We start from the raw sequence: 25,080 nt of genomic DNA on the forward strand, positions 1-25,080 counted from the left end.
CCAAGGTGGGTCAGCTCCCCGTTACGGCAGCCAGAATGGCTATTTAAGGTGGTCAGCACCCTGATCGACTGGCTAAGGTAGTCTGACCAAGGTGGTCTGCGCCCCGTTCCCCGGCTGGCAGAATTGATGATTATGTTTAACTGGGGAACTTTCTGTACAAGAACTGGATGAGGGTTTTTTTTTTAATCAATAAACTGATAGGCATTGACATTCACAATCACTCAACCTAGGGTTATACCCTCTACCCTCCCAACATTAAAAGTGTACAAGGGGTGATTATTAATTTTAGCAAATACTATATTCAAAATATCCCCCCCTTAATTCAACAAGTGATAATTGATAAATACATCAGATGTAGCACCAGCAGCCATCTCAGTACTCCCGCTCACTCTGCCCGGGAGCAGCGGCAGCGGGAGAGGAGGCTGCAGTGCAGCGTCTCCCTGCAGTGTCCTGTGTGACAGTCACAGCAGCGCCCCCCACAGACCCCTCACTGTCTCCGGTCAGTTCGGCGGCGGCGGCAGCAGCAGTAGTTTGCGGGGAGCCGGCTACCGTCTCCCCGTTGATCTTGGTCCGGTCCAGTTTTCACCGAATCCCTCACGCTCACTATACTATGTGTACCGCTGTCTTATTATTCATTACTGTATAGAGAGAATTACCATTGCGTCATCTGAGAATCCACCAACAGACTGTCTCTCCGCCTTACACCCCAGGCCTTCTAAGTTCTTCATCACATGAATCCACGGTCTTGCACAGCTCGCCTGACTGTCCCTGGTGCCGGGAAAGGAGGGAGCGAACGGCGGCCCGGGGGCCCTGTAGGTAATCGCCTGTACATGCGCCTCACCTGCGGCAGAAGAGATGTGACAGTGGGAGATGCGGACTTGCAACAAGAAATGCGTGTTTTGCTATTTTATGCTAAAGTGTAAATGCTTAAAAGAACTCGGTGTGTACAGTTTTCACATATTCTATAGAGGGCTAAGCTGTGACCGCCGGCTTCCTAACCTACAGAGTCTGACTGAATTCATATAGAGCTTCCATCCATGCCCAATCCTTAAACATACAGTACTTTTAATTCATCATTATTATTCTTTTTTTTTTTTCCTAAAGGACTAAACTATGCAGACTACATATCTCTGTACTTCAGGTCACTGCAATTACACAAACAGATGAGCCCATGATTTAATTTATGATGTTTTTAATGGTACATGTAGTTTAACTGCCTTATTCAGCTATAAAATAACGGACTAAAATGCCCCCTAGTGTGCATGTGTGCCAGCCCTTTTCCGCCCCCCTGTCTTGTCGTAGCCCCATGGCCCAGGGGGTGGGTGGCTGAGAACCACTGCACCGATAACTAGTGTGCTGTGGGAGATGTCATAACGTCTCCCCACACATCCAGCCCTGTGCGACGGCGCAGGCTGCACCACCCCCATACCGCCCTGGTATGTGCACATGTGGTAGGGAATGTAGTTTGTAAGCTCCATTGGGGCAGGGACTGATGTGAATGACTAAAGTGTTTTGTAAAGCGCTCCGTAATAGGTGTTTGCTATATAAATAACGGCTAATAAATTATAATTGGCCACTAATCCCGTTGGTGAAAGGACCATTTACTTACACTATTCAAAAGGGGACGGGGACTCGATTCATGGCGTCAGTCCTCCTGCACCTGCCACCTTGATGTTGGTAGGTATACCCCTTATGGTCAGCATTACATTTAAAAAGCTTGGGACTGTAAACCATTATTGGTCCTGTTGCAGAGTTGTACGCTATTCGCACAGCTGCTGCGTCTTTGTATGCAGTAGCGATACTAACATATGCTAATGCCACAGGAGGTGTCCAAGGACGCAGCTTCGGATCACCATCGGACAGGCATGGGCCATCTGAGTAACCCTAAGCTTACTTAGAATGGCCGCCAGAACTCCTCTCACGGGGCCAGGAAATCTGCTACGGAGGACACACCTACAAAATGATGGCGACGCCCCCGTTTTGTAAAACGCTCACCGTCGCCACCCCACCCCCAAACTGCTGCAGTATGTCAATCATGCTTTGGCGTAGGGGGCAGTGCAACTGTCATCACATCCACTGACCTGCACATGCGCAGTGTTGATCCTGCGCATGCACAAATCGGTGACCATCGGAGATGTAAGAAAACCATCGGGTTTAGGTACATCTCTGAATCAGGCACATTGTGCCTGTTTTCCTTTTTGATAAATTGCTCAGTTTACTACCACTTTTCCTTAACATCTGCTTTTATCTTGTTTACTATGCAGTATTTCAAATACAATAGAACTGTGTTAATATTCAAATGTTTAGTGTAATATAGGGCCTGATTCAGACCCGGACCCAGAGCCGATTCGATCTCAAATGACCAATGTTTTGTGTGCATGCATCGGCGCTGCAGTATACATGTGTTACGATGGTGCTGCGGCTCTGGCTGCAAATGTTTGGGGGGTGGAGACGGGGAACGACTTTAATTATGGGGAGCGGCTTTTGTTATGATCAAGTCCATGGTCAGGTCATGTTGCTTAGGTGTAAGTGTCCTTTTCCTATATAGCAAAGATGGGTAAAATAATTTAGAATTATTGAACCAGTTGTGTAAAGCCGGGGTTCTCAACCACTATCTTCAACTGGTCATATTTTCTAGATTCTATCTGTGGAAACAGGTGGTATAATTACTGACCTAGTAAAATAGATTGACTCACCTATGCATGATTAAAGAAGTCCACAAAACACGATCTATTGGTGGTACTTGAGGATTAGGGTTGAGAACCCCTGGTTTAAGGTATAGAGAGGTGCAAGTATTAACCTTAATCAGGGCGTATTAACACCTGGATGGGTCTGTGTGCAGCTGCCCCACACCATTTGTGACCGGCGCCATTTTCCCAGTGATGTTTGGGAAGATAGCACACGTGCAGAAATTAGCAACGGCTCTATCATCATCTTTCCAAATGTATCACTGGAAAGATGGCGCCATCCACAGACGGACCCACACTGAGCCACCACAAATTGGGCTTCATTTAGAGTTAAGCTGGGTACACATTAAACGATGTGTACCCATCGATCCGACTAACGTCCCCTCCCTCCGACAACGGGCCGACATATCGGGCGGTAGCCATTAGGTAATCCGGTGCCCGACCTCCTGATATGGAGGCCCCTGCTGCATGGGGTCGTCAGTCGCATTGTCAGATTCAGCTGCGTAGGGACGACGTGACGATGCAGCTGACAACCCTACCGGAGCATGCATCGGGCAACATAGTGGGTACACACTAGACGATTTGACGTTCTGATCTGTCAGAATCGGGCAAATCGTTCATTATATTGTTACGTGTGTACCCAGCTTTAAGAGCAAATTTGCTTCTGAACAAACTATATTACAGTCCATAGAGTTGTGTGAAATTATGTAGTTATATTGCATACTTTTTTCCGTATGGCATGTGCAGAATGGGTCCTGCAAAATCACACGCAGGTCTCGCTATGCCTCTGCCTGATTGGCAGACAGAGGCATTATGGGGCGGTTCAGGGACTGCCTGCATTCCCGGAAACGGGGCGCTTCTCCCCCCTTTTTTACGGGAGTGGCGAGGCCAGGGTCTGCATCCATGGACACAGACTTCCTGGCCTCGCAGGCTGCCAGGGACCCGGGCAGGATGTGTGATAGGCTTCAGCTACTACAGATGGTTGCAATCATGAGCCCAGACTGCGTTCTTGGGCACAGCGCTGGGATCGCAAACGCAGCAAGGAGGTGTCAGACACGTGCTGCTTTCGCATTTTTGCAGGACGGAATTGCAAAGCCACTTGTGTGCGACTTTGCGAATCCACCCCTTGCTGAATCAGGCCTATAATCTCATATTTACTAGTAAAGGCTCGTCATCCAGTAGCCAATATGCCACCATATACAGTATATAGCCCAATATAACATCACATGCCACCACATCTTATTGAAAAAGCCAATATACCAGCATATAGCCTATATCACCTTGTATGAGAGAATATAGCCTCACATTCTGTCTTATAGACAAAAAATGCTACCGTCTCATTGTGTAAGAAATAATATCAGTACGGGTTTAACTTCCTTGGTGCATTGGATGTTTTGTTTTTAGTAACCAGTAATGTAAGTTTATATGTGATGAGAAGTACATTGTCACAAACCATGTATTACAGGATGGGTTTTCAACAGCATATTGTTACAATATAGGAGCATTAACAGGCCTCAGGCCATTGATAAATTAGTGTTCTTGTTTAGTTTGTTTTATTTTTAATAAAGTGCATGATTATTTTACTATTACATTGCAATAAAACTATAGCCACATCACTCCCTGACCTGTTGTATAGGTGCTTCTGTAAAGGTATAGTTACATCAGAACACACACTGTCCTTCAGCAAGTGGTTGGGCTATTCTTTCCACTTCATTTTTTGTTAGGTACTTTATTGTGTCTATCCCACTTTCTACTTTGAATGGCTGATCGGACTATCATACAACAAAAATATGCTACCTCTTACACATGACCACATTGTCAAATGAACTGATTATTGTAATAGTACAATTTTGTACTATTACAATAATCAAACTGCATCAAATCAAATAATGCAAACTGCATTATGTTCCTGTAGAGTATGCCAATCTTGCTGCTGTTATTTTACTACAAACCAAGTAACTACAGACAGATCAGAGTTCACCTTTTTATCAGGACAGTGTATGTTACTGCCACGCGCATGATTTGACTACCTTTATCACATACAGAAAGCAAAGCTCACATACTTTCTACTTTGCTCTCAGAGATTGCAGAGTCGTAGTTTGGACATATGGGGACGGATCAAGATGAGACTCTATATCGGAGACAGTTTACTGCGGCGGTGTCCGTTATTAAAAGCTTACCTAAAAATGGTATGTAAAACCCTTTAAAGTTGGGGGGGGGGGGGGGGGGAGGCTTCAGTGTGTCTCTTGAATGATATAGTATGGGGGGAAAGAAAAGAAAATGGAGGCGCATAATCTGCGTACTAAGAATACTGATAATCAAATAAATTTAAACTCTAAGAATTAACATGGAGTATTTTAGCACATGTTTGGCCAAAAGTGTATGCCCACATAACAAATCAAGGTGAACCTCATCAGATGGGTCCCTAACATCTCTAGGGCTGCAAACAGCTCCGCCGGGTCCCGGTACTGGGAGAGGTCATGGCCAACTTGGGGAGGTGTGGCCAGACCCCCTCCTTACAAAAAAATACTACGTGTGTCTGCGAGGTGGTGCCGTTGAGCGATCCTGGTTGGTGGGTGAGTGCAGTCGCTCCCCCGCGCACATTACGCAGGAAGAGAGAGGACTGACTGCAGCGTGTGCTGGGCTGGGGAGTCTCACCTTCAAGTTTATATAGCTTACATTATTTACACAGATACAGAGGAAACGGGGGGTACTGGACTGCAGATCCTAATTGTAAACATAATAAGAGGTGCTACCATGCTGAGACTTAGTACCATACAGAAAAAAGAAAATGCAGGTGCACATTCTAAGCACTAAGAATACTGATAATCAAAACTTATAAACTCTAACAATTAACATGGAGTATAAATAAGGTTCTTACAGGGCCGCAACTAGGGGGGGGCTAGAGGTGCACGTGCACCGGGTGCTAGATTGCAGGGGGTGAAAAAAGCTGACTCAAGGTGGCTTGGGGGCTGCAGACTCAGAAAATGGCCATCCAAAAATGGCCGCCGCCAAAGAGGGGACAAATGCTAGAGGTCCTTACTGGCCAGGGGGGTTTATGCTCATTGCCAGGGGGTTTATGCCAGCCATCCACATGGACGAGCAAGGACAAACTTCAGGTACAGGAAGGGAGGGGGCGCAAAATTGCTGCCTTGCACCGGGTGACAGATATTCTAGTTTCGGCCCTGGTTCTTAGCACATGTTTGGTCAAAAATGTATTCTCATGTACCACATCAAGGTGAATCTCATTAGGTGGGTCCCTAATACTTGACACATTATATACATTTATTCAGGAGTAACCTATAATAGTGCTCATTCTAATGTGTAGGCCGCAATGCAAGAATCTATACTAATAAAAATCCCCTAATACATACATTTTTGGACAAAGGAGGACTAGGGCAAATTGTAACTTTTAAAATACTGTTTAATTTGGCTCTTGCAATGTTCTGTAATACGGATTTTCGGCTCTATACATAAACACTGCTTATGTTGCTGGAAAGAACATCTAGATTTTCTACAACATTTTAAGTTTTGAACATGGTAATTTTGGAGCAACATAGATAGCTACAGGCATCCCTTTTGTTTGTAGTTCTTATAACATTGCCCAAAGTAAACGTGTGTGTATTGTAATAGAAATTGTAATTTAATCCCTCAGCCATGATTTTGAGAGTATGTCCAGTAGAATATACACAACTATTATACATAACCCTGTCTTAGGAATGTACATTACCCAGGCAAATTACTTAAGCTTTATTTTACATGTAATTTAGGAACCTGCTGTAGACTATATTACTTTAAAATACTAGCTTCCCAATAGCCCTCAAAGACACAAACTGGACAACCTGCTTTATAACATACTATAGGAAATTATTTTTGCATTTGTACTCATTCTTGAGTCTAACATCGAGGTAAATAAATCCAAGATAATTACCCTTTGATTCAAAGGTCAGAGTCCCATACTTAGCCGTTCCAAATACTGTACACAATGTGATTATTATTCAAACATAATGTAGGTTGAGTTTGACATAATTTTGAATCCAAATTAATATAGTTTAAGAAGTACACATTAAATAGTTGTGAATAAGTGTCACAGGGTTTTCCTTATAGATTAGGTATATTGTTTCCTTAGCGCCTGTCTTAGTGGTGCATGTATGACTAGACTACTGATTCCCTTTCCTTTGTCTTTTTTCAGGCTCTTACCGGCCATCCTACGATGAGATGCTCAGATTCTATGGTTACTACAAGCAGTCTACAGCAGGACCCTGCAAAATATCTCGTCCGGGTTTCTGGGATCCTATTGGCAGATACAAGTGGTATTATCACTGTTCTTTTTTTCCCCATAATTCACTGATGTACTTCCATTTATAGTTCTGGGTTAGACTACATGTCCCACTAAGGAAGGTCTTTGCACAATTAGATAATCTCCACTGTTACTGTTCATTTGGGTTTTCCATTTACTTAATGTTTTCACATCTGATTTATTTCCAAGCATTTCAGTATTGACCAATCATTTAATGACAGAAGCCGGGTTTTCTAAATTGTTTCTTTTTGCAGGGATGCCTGGAACAGATTGGGCGAAATGAGCCAAGAAGATGCAATGTGTACTTATATTAAAGAAATGAAGATGGTTGCACAAAAAGTAACACTCATTCTTGTTTATTTCATGAAGATAACACTGTTCTTATGTCTTTACAGAATGCAAAGGCAGCTCTAATGATATTGTGCTTCAATTTTTTTTAAGCCCCTTGAGCCCATTGCATTTTATTGTATTTATCGTTCGGGCACCCAAAATACAGGTTTTTCAACGATTTGTGCTCGCCGCTACAGGAGGATGCAAACGGAATTATGGACACCCGCAGCATTCACGTCCGTCGGCAGCAACAATTGAATAGCACGATGGGGGCTGCAGCCGCGCTAAAACATTTTGAATTGCCCCCATAGAGTTAAAATACAAAAATAAATTATATTGTATAATTATTGTACAGGAATGAACAAACTCTACAGAAATTTACATAAAACAAGATGCGTCACAGAATTACAATACAAAAGCAATCAACGTAATGTTTACAAAACCACACCAGATCAAGTCTGTGCACAATAGAATAAAAGTCTGGTACAATAAGTAGTGAAAAAAAATACAATTTGATGCTTCGCATTGAGCATCACCATTGTCATAGTAACATGATGTAAGCATATTGCCAGTGTTATGGTGTCAGCCCTGAGACTTAAGGGGGGCATCCACTACACGATTTTAGCAGGCGATTGAACGATAACGACGTCGTTATCGTTCAATCGTTTATGAATCGTGCAGTGTTTGGTCGTTAACGTTCAACGATGCGCACTCCCGCTGGTCGTTTGATCGTCTCGTCAGTCGACTGAACATGCAGGTCAATTTCACTTGATCTATTAAAGATAGTTTGCAAATTGTTCAGACTGAAAGATTAAATTTCAAGGGAAAAAAATCAAGGGAAAATCGTTTAGAGATTGGACAGGGAGTAGATCGTCTAGTGGATGTGCCCCTTAACAAGTTTACTGGACACCAATTAAAAAAGTTTGCATATTGACATACATTACGAAACACAAATAAAAATAAATAAATATATATATATATATATATATATATATAAGAATGATTGATTATTAACATAAAGCATTCCATTTCAGTTAAACTACAGGTCTAGTGTGCAGATGTACTAATCTTGTCTAGTAGAAGTATTTTCCATTGACAAGGTAATGGGTGAGCTGCTAATTCTGTGTTGGTATATTTTTATAGAAATGATATTATGTGATGTTACATTGCAGTGTAATTCATATACATCTTGTGATGTGTAGAGTTGTCAGGTTTCTTTACTTACATTGTACAATGTTATGTTATTATATTGGCCTATTAGTGTTCATTTGGTGTGGGTGTGCTATTATGTCTGGAAGGTTGGTAGTCCCATCTTGTGTTTTTGCACCACATTTTACCCCCGTATGTCAATCTCAGCGAGGGCTGATTCATTGAATAGATAATATTTCTGCAAAAGTGTTTATAGATGTATTTAACTATTACTACAGCACATCATGTATTCATTCTTTCAACATCAGGGTCCATAGGGTATCCACAGGATACCTTGGGTATTGGTGATGACGTCAGGCATCGGACACCACAGAGTAAAATTTTCATCCTCCCAGGATGCACTGGGGTCCCTCTCCTATACCCCGCCCCCGAGACAAGGCATCTCATTTTCGTTGGTGTCCAGCCAGGAGTTGGATCACTTGCAAGCAGAGTGGGGCTATAATGGCCCCTGAAGTTTACTACAAGCAGCTGTGGCTGCACAAATGAGCTGTACAGCATGGACAGTCAGTACTGACATCCATGCTGTCGCTTTTACACCACAACGGACCAGAACGCCGGTACTGATCCGGGGACGCTGGTAGATATCTGGGGTCACAGCTAGCGGTGACCCCGGATTACCTGGACTGTGTCCGGATTCAGGGGGGCAGGTAAGCGGCGGGGTGCCGCGGAGGGTACCCGCCGGTAACACAGTCCTGTAGGTCTCCAGGCAGGGGGCTCCCTGGGGACAGGCTGCGCATGGAGCCAGGTATTAACCTGCGCTTTCACTAGACCACCAGGGACAGCGGGCCACAGCATGTGCGGTACAGTGCGGCTTCCCAGGGGTTAATAGCATGCCAGGGGAGCGCGCCTTCCTTGTCTAACAGCCGGCGCCTCCCCCGCTGCACGGTGCCCCTACACAGCGGTCTGGCGGGCTGTGTCAACGCTCCTCCCCCGGGCCCGCCTCCTCTCTGCTCCTCGGCGGCCATTTTCTAATGAAGTGTGCAAACGGTGTTGGATGCTGATACAGGTGGCATCGCGGTCTGGGTCCCCCCACATACCTCTCCTCCAGAGTAAGGTCAGAGTATACTGCACTGTTTCCTACCAGGCTCTGTGTCTGCGTAGTTGATCTCAGTGCTGATAGTGCAGGGATTTATTTCTGCATTGTATGTGACTTAATGCTAGCGCTGTCTGCCTGTACTTTTACTTCTGACTGTCAGCCATTTTACTAAACTTGTTCTTCTTCTGCAAAAGCCCTTGTGGTGCGGTGTTGCAGGGTATTCATTGCCTCACAGTAAAAATATTGTCTGTGAGGGGAGTCACATACACTCCGTTACACTCATCATGTCTGAGAGTGAACGTGAATTTCCTCTCCAGCTAAAGTGTACCGCATGTACTGTACCAATAGCGGAGGGTGAGGGCCACACTGAAGGTTTATGTCGGGCATGTTATATAATTTCACGCCCGATTTCTGTAACTGCGCCTGTGCAGGAACCGCCCTGGGCTTGTTTTGCTAAGGCACTTACAACCCTTGTGGGCCAGCTGGCGACGCCCCCTGCGTTTCACCACATGGGGTTATCGCATCAGTCGGTAGGGTCATCACCCATGCAGGGGTTCCATAGACAGCTGATGGTACCTCAGTGTCTCCCACTTTCGCCCCCCCTAGGTCTCGTGGGTAAACTCCTTGTCCAATATGGTACAGCACCTGACGGACGTTTTACAGGGGGAGGCATTATTGCGGCCTGCTAAGCGGCCTTTAATGTCTCAGACAGCTCATTATGATGAGGATGACATAACGTCTGATGACGTGGAGATTTTTGACCTCTCACACCAGGAGCTCCCTCGTACCAAGGAGGTGGAGTCCAAGTCTAAAATATATATACCTGGCCTTATACGGGCAGTCCGTGCGGCCTTGGTTATTACAGATGACGATCCCCCCTGAGGCCAAATCTAAATATGCCTTCTTTAAGGATATTAAGGATAATGCCACTGTATTCCCTCTATCTGGTCAGTTAGTGGATCATTTAGAGGAGGCGTAGAAAAATCCAGGTAGGCGGTACCACCTTCAAAAACGTTTGGCTTTTGCATACCCCTTTGCAGATAATAATTTTTCCAAATGGGAAACCCCTCCACAGGTGGAATCTCATGTCACATGCCTAGTGAGGAGTGCTACATTGCCCATGCCCTCCATGTCCTCCTTAAAGGATGCTACGGATCGCAAGGTGGAAATATGCCTGAAATCCATTTATTCCCTTGTGGGGGGGCGTCCAGACCGGCAATGGCCATGTGCTGGGTTGCCAGAGCCATGGATAGCTTGGTAGAAGTCTCTAGACGCTGACTTGTCACCTGAGCAGGTGGAGTTAGTGGGTAACCTCAGAGACTCAGCTACGTACATTAATGAGGTAGCCTTGGATATAGGGCTCCTCACTTCCACAAACTCCTCAGCAGCAGTGGCTGCGCGCCACAACCTCTGGTTGTGTTCTTGGAAAGCAGACGCAGATTCCAAAAAGGGATTGGAATGCTTGCCCTTTAATGGACAGGTCCTGTTTGGCCCTGATCTGGACAAAATTGTGGCCACTCTGGCAGCAGCTAAGTCTGCATGTCTGCCATTGGCGACAGTCCCATCAGGGTCTGGTACTTCGTCCTTTTGGCCCTATAGGGCCCAGGGTAAGTTCAAAGTGCAGTCCTTTCCTAGACAGGCAGGTGCCAAGAAATCTGCCAAGCCAAAGAAGCAGGCTTGGAGTACAAGACGTCCAACTCCCAAGTCAGACGATAAGCCCTCAGCCTGACGGGACGGGCCTCCCTTTGGGGGACCCCAAAGTGGGAGGCCGGCTTCTTCAGTTCGCCCAGTGCTGGTGTCTCACAACCGTATACACTTGGGTAAGAGAAGTGGTCTCTCAGGGGTACGCCCTCTCCTTCCGGCAGAGGCCTCCCAGCCGGTTTTTCACTACGGGCCTTCAGACAGACCAAGACAAGGCCCAGAAATTCCAGAAGGTGATCCACTCTATGCTCCAGGCTGGAGTTATAGTGCCGGTCCCGTTGTCCCAGAGAGGATCGGGGTATTACTCCAATCTTTTTCTAGTACAGAAACCCAATGGGTCTTACAGGCCCATCCTCAACCTCAAATCACTCAACAAATTCTTGAGGGTTCCTCAGTTCAGGATGGAGACCCTGCGTTCCATCATTTTGGTGATGGAGCCGGGGGATTTTATGGTGCCGCTAGATATTCAGGATGCTTCCCTGCATATTCCCATTGTCTCAGCACACCAGCGTTTCCTCAGGTTTGCAGTAGGAGACCAACACTTTCAGGCACTGCCCTTTGGTCTGGCCACAGCGCCTTGAGTGTTTACCAAAGTCATGGCAATCATGGCAGCTCACCTGCGGATGCAGGGGGTCAGCTTGTTGCCTTATCTGGACGACCTTCTGCTGTTGGCACGGTCTCCAGAGATCCTTCAGCGCCATCTGCAATTGACAGTCTCTGTGTTGCAGGCTCACGGCTGGCTGATAAACTGGAAGAAGTCATCCCTGGTGCCATCAAAGAGGATGCTCCATCTCAGAGCCCTGTTGGACTCCCAACATCAGAGGATCTTTGTGATGGAGGAAAAGATCTCTGCATTACAGGAAAAAGTATGCAGTTGCCTGCAGAGTCGCCGGGTGTCTATTCGCTCAGCGATGAGGTTACTGGGTTCCATGGTGTCGATGTTCGACATGGTGGTTTGCCCAGTTTCACTCCAGACCTCTTCAGAAATTGATCCTCTTCAAATGGAATGGGTTGCCCCAACGGATAAAGATACAGACAATGGTGCTGTCACCGGAGGTACGTCTGTCGTTAGCCTGGTGGCTGCAGACTACTCACCTGAACACGGGGCGCCCCTTTTGGATTGCGGACTGGGTCCTTCTGATGACGGACGCCAGTCTTCGAGGTTGGGGAGCAGTGTCGGGTCCGCACTTCTTCCAGGAAAGGTGGACGCCAGCAGAATCTGCGCTTCCAATCAACATCTTGGAAGTAAGGGCATTATTCAAAGCTCTCCAACAAGCAAGACATGTCCTCCACGGAAAGCCCGTGCAGGTGCAGTCGGACAATGCCACCACGGTGGCTTACATAAACTGCCAAGGAGGAACCCGCAGGCAGGCGGCCCTGACAGAGGTGTCCCGCATTCTAGCGTGGGCGAGAGGCAATCTCCCTGCTATCTCGGCAGTGTTCATACCAGGAGTCCTCAACTGGGAAGCAGACTTTCTCAGCCGTCAAGACGTGCATCCAGGAGAGTGGTCTCTTCACCAGGAGGTGTTTCAGCTACTGGTGAACAGTTGGGGCCTTCCAGAGATAGACTTCATGGCCTCCCGACACAACAACAAGCTTCCTGTGTACGGGTCAAGAACAAGAGACACAAAGGCACTTCTGGTAGACGCTCTGTCGGTCCGGTGGACCTTCTAGTTTGCGTACCTCTTCCCTCCGTTCTCCCTTCTTCCTCAAGTGATTCGCAAATTCAAGCAAGAAGGCGGCACGCTCCTGCTGATAGCTCCAGCGTGGGCCAGACGGCTCTGGTACTCAAATCTCAGGAGCGTATCCATAGACGCTCCGTTGCAGTTGCCTCTACGTCTGGACCTGTTGTCTCAAGGTCCTTGCCATCACCCAGACCTGGGCCGTCTGTCTTCGACTCCGTGGCTGTTGAGACTGCCCTCTTGAGGTCCAGTGGTTTTTCCAGCTCTGTTGTTAACACCATGCTCAGAGCTCAGAAGCCGGCTTCTGCAAGAATTTACCACTGAATGTGGCATACTTTCTTTGAATGGTGTCGACCTAGAGGCTATGATCCTCCAGTTTTTAGGATATCCAGGATTTTGGCTTTCCTACAAGCGGGCTTAGATCACGGTCTTCGCCTAGCTTCACTGAAGGTGCAGGTTTCTACCCTCTCAGTGTGGTTTCAGCATAGGATTGCTACACTTCTTGATGTCCACACTTTTATGCAAGGTGTACTTCGCATACAGCCTCCCTTTGTTCCACCTGTGGCTCCTTGGGACTTGGCTGTGGTCCTTAGGGCTCTCCAAGGACTGCCATTTGAACCACTGGGCTCAGTGGATTTAAAATGGCTCACAGCTAAGACTGTGTTTCTTCTGGCCATTGCCTCAGCCAGAAGAGTGTCAAATTTGGGGGCTCTGTCCCCCCCCATTCCTAATTTTTCATAGGGACAGGGCAGTGCTGCGCACTGGTCCTGGGTTCCTACCTAAGGTGGTATCTAGTTTTCACATCAATGAGGAAATTATAGTACCGCCCTTTAATTCCCCAGACCTATCTGCTGGTGAGGCCTCCTTGGATGTGGTACGGGCTCTTAGGATTTATGTTGTCCATACCAGTTCATTTAGGAAATCGGACTCTCTGTTTGCCCTTATGGTTTCCATAAGAAGGGTTGGCCTGCCACTAAGCAAACCTTGGCAGGATGGATTCGCATGGCGATGGGCTTACATTCATGAGGGCCTGTCTGTACTATCTTCTCTTAAAGCTCACTCTACTCGGTCTGTGGGTCCTTCATGGGCAGCTCGCCGTGGTGCCTCTGCAGTTCAGCTGTGCAAGGCAGCCACGTGGTCTTCTGTCCATACCTTTGTGAGGTATTATGCATTTGATACCTTCGCCTCTCAGGATGCTCAAATATGCTGCTGTGTCTTTGGACACAGCAGCGATGCTCAAATATGGTAATGCTGCAAGAGGCATCTGAAGAAAAAATATGGCTCCTGCCGGCATCGCAGATACGAGTGCTGTGTCCAAAGATGCAGTATCAGATGGACGCAGCCATCGGCCATCTGAGTAAGCCTAAGCTTACTCAGAATGGTTGTCATACCATTCTGCCAGGAAATTTGTAATGCAGACCCTGGCCTCAACACATCCACAAAACGGGTGCGTCACGCCTCCATTTTGTAGAATGGACACCTGCGTACATGTCATGCACGTCACAGTCCCCCTGCTATGGGAGATGTATGCAAACCATCAGGTTGCATACATCTCTGAATCGGGCCCTATAAATGGTTAGAGACTTTTAGGAGATAGACTTGCTGGCCTAGAAAAACCTGTAGACAATCTGAGCACTAGGATGTTAACAGTAGCATAGATTATTTTACTTCAGCCAAGTCCTTGTGTAGACAGTTGGTGGTGCTGGGTTACTGTGTAGTCAAACTGAGCATCTAAACATTTACAACAGCACAGCAGATCCTTACCTGTATATGAATAATCTTCATGTATCATCATATTGTTAACAGAGCTCTTGCCAAATCCACCATGTATTCATATATACTTTAGGTGTGTTTTCTTAAATTCAAAATGTGTGTTGAGCTAATCTGATTCGCCTACTCCAAAATGTGTTTTATAGTGTTAAAATGCATGAAATCTCTACCTTGTTTCAGATTCTAGACACAGTTCCTCTGGAAGACACCTCACCCGAGATGTTTGAGCCTTTCCGTCCCTTATACGAAGTAATCCCTGATATGCCACGTCCTCCAGACTCCTTCTTCAAGAATCACAGTGGTGAGTGGACTGTATGAAGTTAAGTGTACTACAGAATTGCTCATTTGTATTGTAGCTGTCTTCCAAAATATATCCTATTTTGAATAAAATAGGGAGTATTCATGGTTGTCACTATTAATAGCTTATCAGTCTACTGTGATATGTGTGCCATATTAAGAAGACAATGGAGGACCACCATTTTTTTTCTCATAGTTTGCCTCCCAGCACTCCGGGTACTGTCTGGAGCTGGCCTTATGTGCCAGCCCAGAGTCCCCCCCCCCCCCCCTCCCTTCTGTGCCAGCCCTCGTTCTGCTGCCCCCAAGTCTGACACCGCATCCTCTCACCACATCAATCTGTCACATGTAGCACAGTGACATCGCTGGGCCACGCTGCCACTCAAAAAGGTAAGCTCCGGAGCTCTGGGAGAATACCGGACAGGGGGGGGAGGCACCCCTGGTATAGCAGATGATCAATGACTGTAAAATGTAAAGAGCTGGTAGAGAAGTTGATATAGCCTGTTGAAGTTTAATGTCACCTCTACCAAATAACTGTAAAATTACATTCCACAATGATTTATAATACTGGTCATTCTGTAATATTGGCAGCTAGTCTGCAGCATATTTGGCACCAAAACAACTAACTAAGCATCTGGTTAAAACAAAAAAAGATTATTATCGGACATTTTGGTAAAATTGGCCAGAAGATGACCACTGTCAACATACTGTATGTGTTCAGTCATCATCTAGCTACTAAACGGTGTTTTCATATAGGATCTTATGCATTCGCTAATATGCGACTAGTTAACAGCGCAATTGTGCGTATTACTGTGTATATGAGAAATGATAAAAGATGCAATCGCATGGTGCTAATAGTAATTTCGCCATATGTACTTAATTGTGAGTTTATCTAAAATGGCGCTGGGGCGGCCATTCGCAAAATGGCGTCTTGCGATATCATTTCCAAGATGGCGTCTTACGGCCAGTCGCAAGATGGCGTCGCCGCGATTCAATTTTAAACTGGTCTTGTCTCAGCCTATTATCCAGCTTCGACAACACTTAAGGTGCCCACACACTAGGCGTTCAGGTCACGATCCGATATTGTGTCCGATTTCTCCCCCTGCAGTCGTGGGCACGATTTGGTGTTAAAAACAATCCAAATTGACCCACGATCTATCGTGCATCCTGTACTATTCCAGTGTATCGTGATAAGATTTTCAGATCTTGCCTGCAGCAGGCAAGATTTGATGATACGATGTACGACCAGCGGGTACGCGCATCGACATCGTAATCATGAGTAGAGACTCACGATTAGGACATATTTTACACGATCTGTCGTCCCGATGCGTCGGAATTGGGCTGATCGTGTAAAATATTGCCTAGTGTGTAGGCACCTTGGTATACAATCGGGAAACCGGCTGCCTTAATACCGGCAGCCGGCTTCCCGACTGTCATATCTCGGCGAGGGTGAAATGCTGGGCGTCTAGATGTAGACGCCTGACATTTCCCCGACGCACACCCTCGGGGGACTTGGGTTTAGGTAGCGGGGAAGGGGGGGTTAGGGTTAGGCACTTGGGGGGGGGAGGTTAGGATTAGGCACCCCTAAGGAGTGTTAGGGTTAGGGGGTTATGTTAGTTTATACTTACCTTAGGGACGATCGGGATTTCCAGCGCTGTCGGGCTTCCACTGCCGGGCTCTGCTCATGTCTGCCAGGCGCTGCCGGGAATCGAAACGCCATGCGGCCGACGTTATTTCATACTGATTCCGGCACCTTTATGCAATTGCTGCAATATTTTATTGCTTAAAACCCACTTAGAAAATCTCTTGTTGACCCAATATATCATTATAATATGTAGCACAGTGGTGATCAATTTAGTCTAGCTGACCAAGTTTACTACAACAATGTTACTGTTTGTAGGCACCTTGATGGAAACATTGCTTCTATGTTTCTCTAACTACTTTTGTTTCTGAGATAAGACCTCTGGAGAAATCATCTCCACTTTCTATGCAGCTCATACTGCAACTAGGGAGATATTAATTAGAATTACTTTGTTTTCATGTTACAGAGAAGGAAACATCTGGAGATGTAGAAGAGCAGGAGGAGAATGAGAAGATCCAGGAGCAGAATTCATACCAATCAGGGCAGGCTGAGCCAGATCAGCAGAGAAACTCTTTAGGTCTCTGTGTAATTAAATATTTACTTTACAGCAATTGTGGTCTTTAATATTGTCTTTAATATTCTTGTGTAAAATGCTGCTATAAAGTGTATAACCTTTATCATTGTATTACAACTGCTGTTTGGTCCTGCATGTAGACGCTTGTGTTTCAGATTTTCTACCAGTGTATAAAGATGACAGAGATTGCCCACTTGCTGTATAGGAGTGCCCTCTGAGAGATGTTTGAGGGCCTTAGGATGCCAAAACGTATGTTGCTCCCACAAGTAGCAATCTGGCTATTCAGTACAAACAGCAAAAAAAATGAAAAACATTTTTTTTGCAAATTGGCTACACGTTTGGATGGTCACTTTACGCCGATCATGTTGTTTGGGTGTTCTGCTTTACAGCGAGATTATATTGCTGGGAAGGTCCACATGCTTCCTGCACTTACAGCAGTCATTGTGCACATAAGGGTGGGGAAATTGGCCAATTGTCCACTAAAACAACACAGATCCGATGCATTCTGATTGCATAGTAATCATATATGATGAATTCAGACATGTTACAGTAATTAATCTTTTTGTCAGAATTTGACATTCCCCCAAAAAAAACCTTAATATGTGTTATCATTCTTACTCTTTCCAACATTTTAAGATGTTGCATCAAAAAATTAATATGTACTGAATATAGGTGGCCAAAGTAGACAAATCCATGTATTCAGTGCTCGGGCAGATTGGCTGGATTACTTCCATCTTTATGCTGCCCATCCACTAGCAGATCATAGATATGACAGCACGATTACGACATTGTAATCGTGCTGTCGTTTCTATGTCTGTGATAAGCCTACACTGAACAGTCATTCAGTGCAGGCTCATCAATCATCTGGCAACATGCTGAACCTGACGTTATCGTCAGGTTCACCAGCATGTTTGCCTGATGATTGATGTTGGAAACGAACAGCGGGCGCACTCATCGCTGGTCATTTCCGACTTTGAAGTGCCAGATTTGCGGACGATTTGCAAGCGATTGCACGATCGTTATCGTGCAAATCGCCTGTCAAAATCGTCTAATGGATGGGCAGCTTTACAGTGGGGTCTGTTAGTGTGATAGAAAGACAGCCACATACTCAGGCTAATAGCATTCATCTCCTCACCGCCTGTCCAGTGATGAGACAGTTGCCCTTTATCTTATTATTGATGAGCCAGTTGCTGACCATCACTATGTGTATGGCCAGCTTTAGTGCCATTTCAGTAATAGCAATCGGGAAAAAACAGTATTTAAATGAGATTTATATGATTAATACATAGCTTTGATACACGCTGAAATGTATTTTTCTCTTGTTGTGTTTACATCTTTAGACAAAGCCACACAACCAGCTCAAGTTGAGAGGAGACCTCAAAGCTGGGGTTCTGAAAAAGATTTCTCCGATAGTTTGGAACAACTGGGGCCTAAGGAGGTGAGATGCTGTTGTGTTAAAAGTAGTTTTAATGATATTTTTGTAGCTGCCAGGACAGCGTTGGTTTACATGTGTTTAAAACGGCCACTCCTAGCTCTGCCAGTGGATTACAACATGTCACCAGAAATTCTTGCCTTGTAGAATTGTGAAGATGAAGGTTCTAGGACTTACACTCACTTGTTTCAGGTATCTGATGTCACACACAAAAAGCCAAAGGCTAAGACAAGGAGGCACAATGTGGAAAGGCGAAAGGATGACGACATTGTGACAGGTAGAAATGTGTTACTAGAGTGCCAAACACTAACCTTTGCGGTTTCAAATTCTGAATGTTTTAGGCAATGTCCTTTATTTGCTTAACTCCCCAGATCTGCTTAGCCCCAACCCAGTTGTTAAGCCATTTCCCCTTTTCTTCTATACAATATAGTGACTGTCCTAAGAAAAAAGATTTCTAAAGTATAGGAAATGGGGAAGTGGCTTCAAAACAGGCCCTGTAAAAGCAGAACCATTGGGTGGTATAGAGTAATAGTAGGGTATGAAGAATTGTGTGTGCACTAATTCATGGTTAATAGTGTTTTTTTGTTTTTTTCCTTATTTAGTGTCAAATTCAGCTAGTGATGTCTGGCTGAGGAATGGAGAAAGTGGCTCAGACATTTCTACTCAGTTGCGGACCAAGTGCCGAGGTTCACCACACCAGCTGAGCCCTCAGATTACAGCCACAGTGGAGGCGCTACAGGCATCAATCCAGGGGCTTTGTCAGCGGATAGAAAGCCTAGAGAGAGCTCTGCAGGTTAAAAGCAACATAATGATCGTATCAATCCATCTTAGTATAAAGTGATCCCATAACAGTGAGATACCTAACCAGGAACAAATGCATGTAGAATGCCAGTCCTAGTGAACCATGTAGTTATGTAATAACAGTGATTACTTTGTTAAATGATTTTGACTACTAGGTTATGATTACTAAGTTTCTAGCTGGCAGAGCATGTTTGGGGCTGTAGATCAACAACAGGAGAGTCACTGGTCCTGGGTGACAAAGGTCAGCTTTGCTAGCAACGTAGGAACTGTTCTAAAAAAACAAAAACCCAGTTGTTTTATGTGGGTATGCTGGGAATTGGGAATTCTAGTTCCATGACCGCTAATGAGCCTGACACTTTTAGTGACCTGTCTTATACGTTAACGTATCCTCATTGCTTTTTCATGTAGATAACAATTACAGGCCAGTTTTGTAGATACTTTATTGTTCTGAGAGTCAATAAGAATTCCTACTAAAACTAAAAACCTTTCCTCTCTCTTAGGATTCGTATCGTATAGATGGGCAAACACATAGACCACACAAAGTGCCGGTATGATTTTCTTCTGTGTATGAGTCAAGTTATTTAAAGAAAACTTTATCAGTGACAGATTAGAATTTTATTATACAGTGCTTTGTACTGTGTCCCAGACCATCTTCCTCTGTATGTCACAACTCACACACCTCACCAGTGTGCTAGAGTTGTACGGTTTAATGGCCTGATTCAGAGATGGACTCAGTGCCGATGTTTACGTAGTTCAGCGATTATTGGTGGTCTACGCATATGTCTGAGTCAAGTTTCATTACCAATGTCGCTTACAGTGAGGATTTATTTGCAAATTGATTGACAGACAGGGACCATTTGCAGACGGTAATGAGGAGTTTGCAATTCAAACGCAGGTGTGTCTCGACCGTTTTTCTGGCATGTCTCTGTCTGCAACTACAATCCTGTACGTGGTGAAATGGCTCTGCCGGCCATTCTGCGCGACCATAGGGTTACACACAGAAAGATAAAAAAAGTACTCATGTAACTGGGCACACCTATTACACTTTTATTAAGCCAATTGAAAATTCAGAAATACAGATGAGAAATACACATAATTCATGAAAATGTTAATCCACGTGAATATAAGTAGCCACATCAGACATTAATACACATGTGCAATACACATAATTAGTAAAAAATATCATATTAAACTCCAAGAGCAAAAATGTAAAAACTAAGAAAAATGTGACAATAAAAAAAATATTGCAATTAATGTAAATAAAGTGCTATGGCTGTGATACCCTAATGGGCATAAAGTGCTAATGCTATATATCTTTCAAGATAAAGGACGGCAAAAATAAGACTAGATGTAAACAACACATAATTTAAAAGCAATCACCACGTTTCAAGCGTATGTCCTATAATCAAAACCTAATTGGTTTATGGCTGAGGTGTCCCTAAGTTGCCAGGGGAATTGGGAGTACAAGGGTGCTTCCCTATTTAGTAGTATCTAATAGGAGAGAAAACAATAGTACCTTACTGTTCATTCTAGCACCGGTCACAACCCGTGCAGTTCCTCTTTCCTGCCTGGGGTGTCACACTCTGCTCTGATGCTTCTAGCACACTCTGGTCTGTAGCTCAACAGTTTGTTGCATTAGCTAAGTGTTCTAGAAGCACCAGAGCAGAGAGCAACACCCCAGGCAGGAAAGAGGAACTGCACAGGTTGTGACAGGTGCAAGGTGCTAAAATAAATACTAGTACCTGTGTACCTACCAGTACAGGGATCTACTTTCCCCAGTCATACTAATGCATTGGACTGGGGATGAGAGTCCCTGCACCATGCCACAGTGAGGATACAAAAGTACTGTCTCTGCTGTCAGCGCTGGTCCTGGTAGATCCCTTGATACAATAGCAGCACAGGGTGAAATAGACAGGACTGCAGCTGATGAGATTGCAGTGAGTGGACAGAGAGTACCTGTAATAGGCGAGGATTCCCCGCGTGGACGCTGGACCGTGGTGTGGGAGATCTGTGTGTAAAGAGACTCCCGTGGACGAAGGCCAACCCGCATTTTCGCCTGAGGCTCATGTGATCATATGGAGCCGGACGTAAATACCGCCGGTCAAGTGTTCATTGGTGGTTAGTTTCCTGATTGACGACATGTTAAACCAATGCCACCCATTGTGGGAGGGGCAGGCTCCAATGTTAGTATTGCTCATTCACTATAATACGATCCATCCAATTGGATATTTTAGCAATTGACAAAAGGGGGCCATACTGCATGCCAGTGCCATATATAATTAGCAATAGGATCCACTATGTATATGGTTCATACTATAGGATCCACTAAGTACATAGTATTATACTGGTCAAAAAACACAGAGAAATAGACTGATGAAGCTATCGTGCTTGTCATAGTCTACAGACTATCCTCCTGTGCAACAGACACACTTCCCTGTGCCCCTTTTCCTTTTCATATATACGACCGTAGGGTTACTCAGAAGTCTGATACTCTAATGATCTACAACCTATTTGCGCCTTTGTATGCGGTCACATTGTGAATGTCGACATAATATACTGCGCCCTCAGATCAGTAAGGAAGCTGCCCAGCAACTGTAATTACCGTAACTCCCACTGTTGTACTAGTGTGGGTAATGGGGGTTTTAGAACAACACATTAGGAATGTGGAAAATACCGTCAAACTAATTTAGACCACTTGAAGTTGGTATTTCAATTGTAAAATATTACTTTATTTTATTTATTTGGTTCAATTTACTTTATTTTAGCAATATTTTGCAAAATTGTAAAATTTCCTTTTGTAGGTATCCTCAAATGTGAAATAGTATTCAGACTACTATCAGAAAATCTTTATTTTTTTTTTGTCTTTTTTTCATAGAAATCCCAGTACCCAATGATTGCCCACTCACAGACTCTACTGTTCATACTGGTCTGGCCATTCATTGTGCACTGGCTGCTGCGCAGATTTCTCAGGAGAAAAAGATGATCTGTCTGCCTGGCCGCTGCTGTCCCTGTGTACTGAGACTCTCCAGCTAGAGCTGAATTAACTGAAAATGTTAGGGGAAGGGTGCTGCTTTCTGATGGAGACCACTTCCAAAGAGATTTTGGGACTGGTAAATGGAATACTACCATAAAATCTAAAACAGGCCTAGTAATGAATAAGTTAATTGTCTTTCTTTTCTTTTGTGTTCTTGGTTTATGCATTATATCACATATGTTTCTTTAGCTCTGTGAATAATCTCCTCTATCCTGACATTGACATTGCAAATCCTGCACCAACTGAGCAGTCACTGGAGATATATCTGATAAATGACTTTTTCTTCCATGGTAAAGCAAGAACAAAGGCAAAACAAACACAAAAAGTGGCAGAGCAAGGAAGCCAGCATATATTGACTGAGAGAGATCACACAGAATGCAGGGGTATCAGAAGAGTGAGCACAGAGTTAGGGCAGGAAAGCGAGTTCAGAGCCAGCCAGGGCAGGAGATCGAGCTCAGAGCTGGACAGGCTTAGGCAGTAGAGAAATCAAGAGAGAGCAAATGATCCAAATATTCCACATAAAATGGCAGTTTATACTTTTCTTAATGTTGGTAAAAAATATATAAAATCAGTAATTAAGCTAAATGCTTATTGCATTGCGACATGTTCATTCAGCTCTAGTTTAACCCTTTCAGCTATGATTCTGCCATACACACAGAAACAAAATCACACGTGCTAAACAAATACAGGTGTAATTACATTTCTGTCCAACTCAGCATAGCCCACAGTACACCTCCACTTATGTGAGAATGCCCTTTACTGTCCAATTACACTTTCTCAGTTATTACCACACACTGTAAACTTAAAGAGCACCTTTCTTCTACATACAGTGGAAGAAGCTATTTTGTGTATTGATTATATATATATATATATATATATATATATATATAAAAATAAGGCTATCAATTCGTTAGAAACCAGTGACCTTCCCAGGAATGAAGCCTTACAAGCCAGTGCACTCACTGACAATCCAGCCTATAAATTCATTAGGAGCTAGTGACCTCACTGACAATGCAGCCTATCAATTCATTAGGACCTAGTGACCTCACTGACAATGCAGTCTTATTAACTCATTAGGAGCTAGTGACCTCACTGAGAATGCAAGCTATGAATTCACTAGAATGCAGTCTGTTTTTCCTAGGCACTAGAGGCATTATCTGAGTGAGAATGCCACCTATCGCTGCTCTGTGAAGTGTCTCATTGATGTCATTGGAATAATGAAAAAGGGCCTAATTCAGAGATGGACACAGTTCACACACATGGAAATATGTAAAAGCAACGGCGTCTGTGGTAAAAAGATACTTACTGCATGCCTTTGTGATCCACTGCTGCGTCCTAAGATGCAGCATCAGATCATCTGCGTGAACGTCTGTCACTCAGGATGGCCATGTATTTCACTCTGCCGGGACCAGTGAAGCTGCGTCCAATGCACACCCAGAAAATGGGCTCTGTCCGTCGCCACCCCTTCCTCACCCCCCAAACAGCCGCAGCATGTCAATCATTCTGTGGCTTCGGGGGCACTGTGATCGATGTCGCAAACGCAGATCGCCACATGCGCAGTACTGATCCTGTGCTTGCACTGTTCTGCAAATATCGTCGTTTTTCTGTAACCCATCGGGTTTACATACAACTCTGAATCAGGCCCTACATACATTTTGGATTAGTTCACAAAATGGCTGCATCCGCTGTGCAATCTGTATATTGGAACTTTATATTTGCAAATCTGGGACTCTGCGTTACTCGGTGGTTATAGATCACAGTAACTGAGGCATCTGACTGTTAAAAAGTTTCTGTTTTCTATCACACATTCAAGATTACTAATATGTTTTTTGCACTATTATATTTAGATCCTCTAAATGTAATCCATTGCATCCAGCCTTCCAAAAAGTGTCCTTATTACTGAATGTATAGTATGCTGAAAATCAAATTTAGACTTGTCTGCAGATATATAAGATGATGTGATTTTGACAACTATGATTGTTAAATTATATATAGATAATGATATATTCTAATAATTAAATCCAACATGATTTAACTGATTGTAATTTCCTTCCATTTTAAATAGAGGATTTCACTACATATAGATATGGTAGGGTTACAGGAAGTCTGGGGACAGACAGAATCCCACAGTCATATTATCTCCTTAAAATAGTACTTGCCCCTTTATTAGTAGCTGCCTTGATGATACTGATGTCCTTAAGATCATAGTCCAACTGCAGAGGGGCTCGTGCTCAGTTGGATAAATGCCTATTTGTTTAGATTAAATTATACAATTTGAACTGCACATGCCCACAAAACAAGCTGTATGCTGACGTCCATATGCAGATTTGGTATTTGCACTATCTTACACTTGTAGAGGCTGAATGAGGGAAGGGATTGTCAAATGCAGACCAAATATAGTAAAGAGAATGTTTGCGTAAATGTAGGCTTGCCATACTATCCCTTTAAACTGGGACATTAATGAAATAGACAGATTCTGTGGCTGATTAAAAGCAGGTGAAATGCAGGCTTGAAGTCAGCCAACCACAAAACCTGTGTAATTCATGAGTGTCCCAGTTTAAAGAGATAGTATGGTAAGACTACGTAACTGTGAACTGAGGCAGATGCACACATAGGTGCATGTATGTCTGTCGGTAACAATGGGGGAA

The 25,080-nt window shown here is 44.4% G+C and overlaps 1 protein-coding gene across 3 annotated transcripts; it reads left to right on the forward strand.

Annotated features, from left to right (window-relative positions):
* The first annotated feature begins 411 nt into the window (after positions 1-411).
* Positions 412-24,435, forward strand: ACBD4 (acyl-CoA binding domain containing 4). Of its 3 annotated transcripts, none has more exons than XM_088470677.1 (11): positions 729-816; positions 4,769-4,876; positions 6,880-7,000; positions 7,242-7,326; positions 14,896-15,016; positions 17,058-17,168; positions 18,506-18,603; positions 18,790-18,874; positions 19,200-19,390; positions 19,899-19,946; positions 22,274-24,434. In XM_088470677.1, exons 2-11 carry the CDS (start codon positions 4,795-4,797, stop codon positions 22,379-22,381), a joined length of 1,050 nt encoding a protein of 349 aa, XP_088326803.1. In that variant the 5' UTR covers positions 729-816; positions 4,769-4,794; the 3' UTR covers positions 22,382-24,434. The 3 variants fall into 3 exon arrangements, with proteins under 3 accessions (XP_088326802.1, XP_088326803.1, XP_088326804.1); XM_088470678.1 differs by lacking the exon at positions 729-816 and adding an exon at positions 1,626-1,677; XM_088470676.1 differs by lacking the exon at positions 4,769-4,876 and having other exon boundaries at positions 412-816; positions 22,274-24,435.
* Positions 24,436-25,080: the final 645 nt, after the last annotated feature.

This window comes from Taudactylus pleione, unplaced genomic scaffold (assembly GCF_031769625.1).
Source record: "Taudactylus pleione unplaced genomic scaffold, aTauple2 ptg000102l, whole genome shotgun sequence".
Classification (NCBI taxonomy): Eukaryota; Metazoa; Chordata; class Amphibia; order Anura; family Myobatrachidae; genus Taudactylus; species Taudactylus pleione.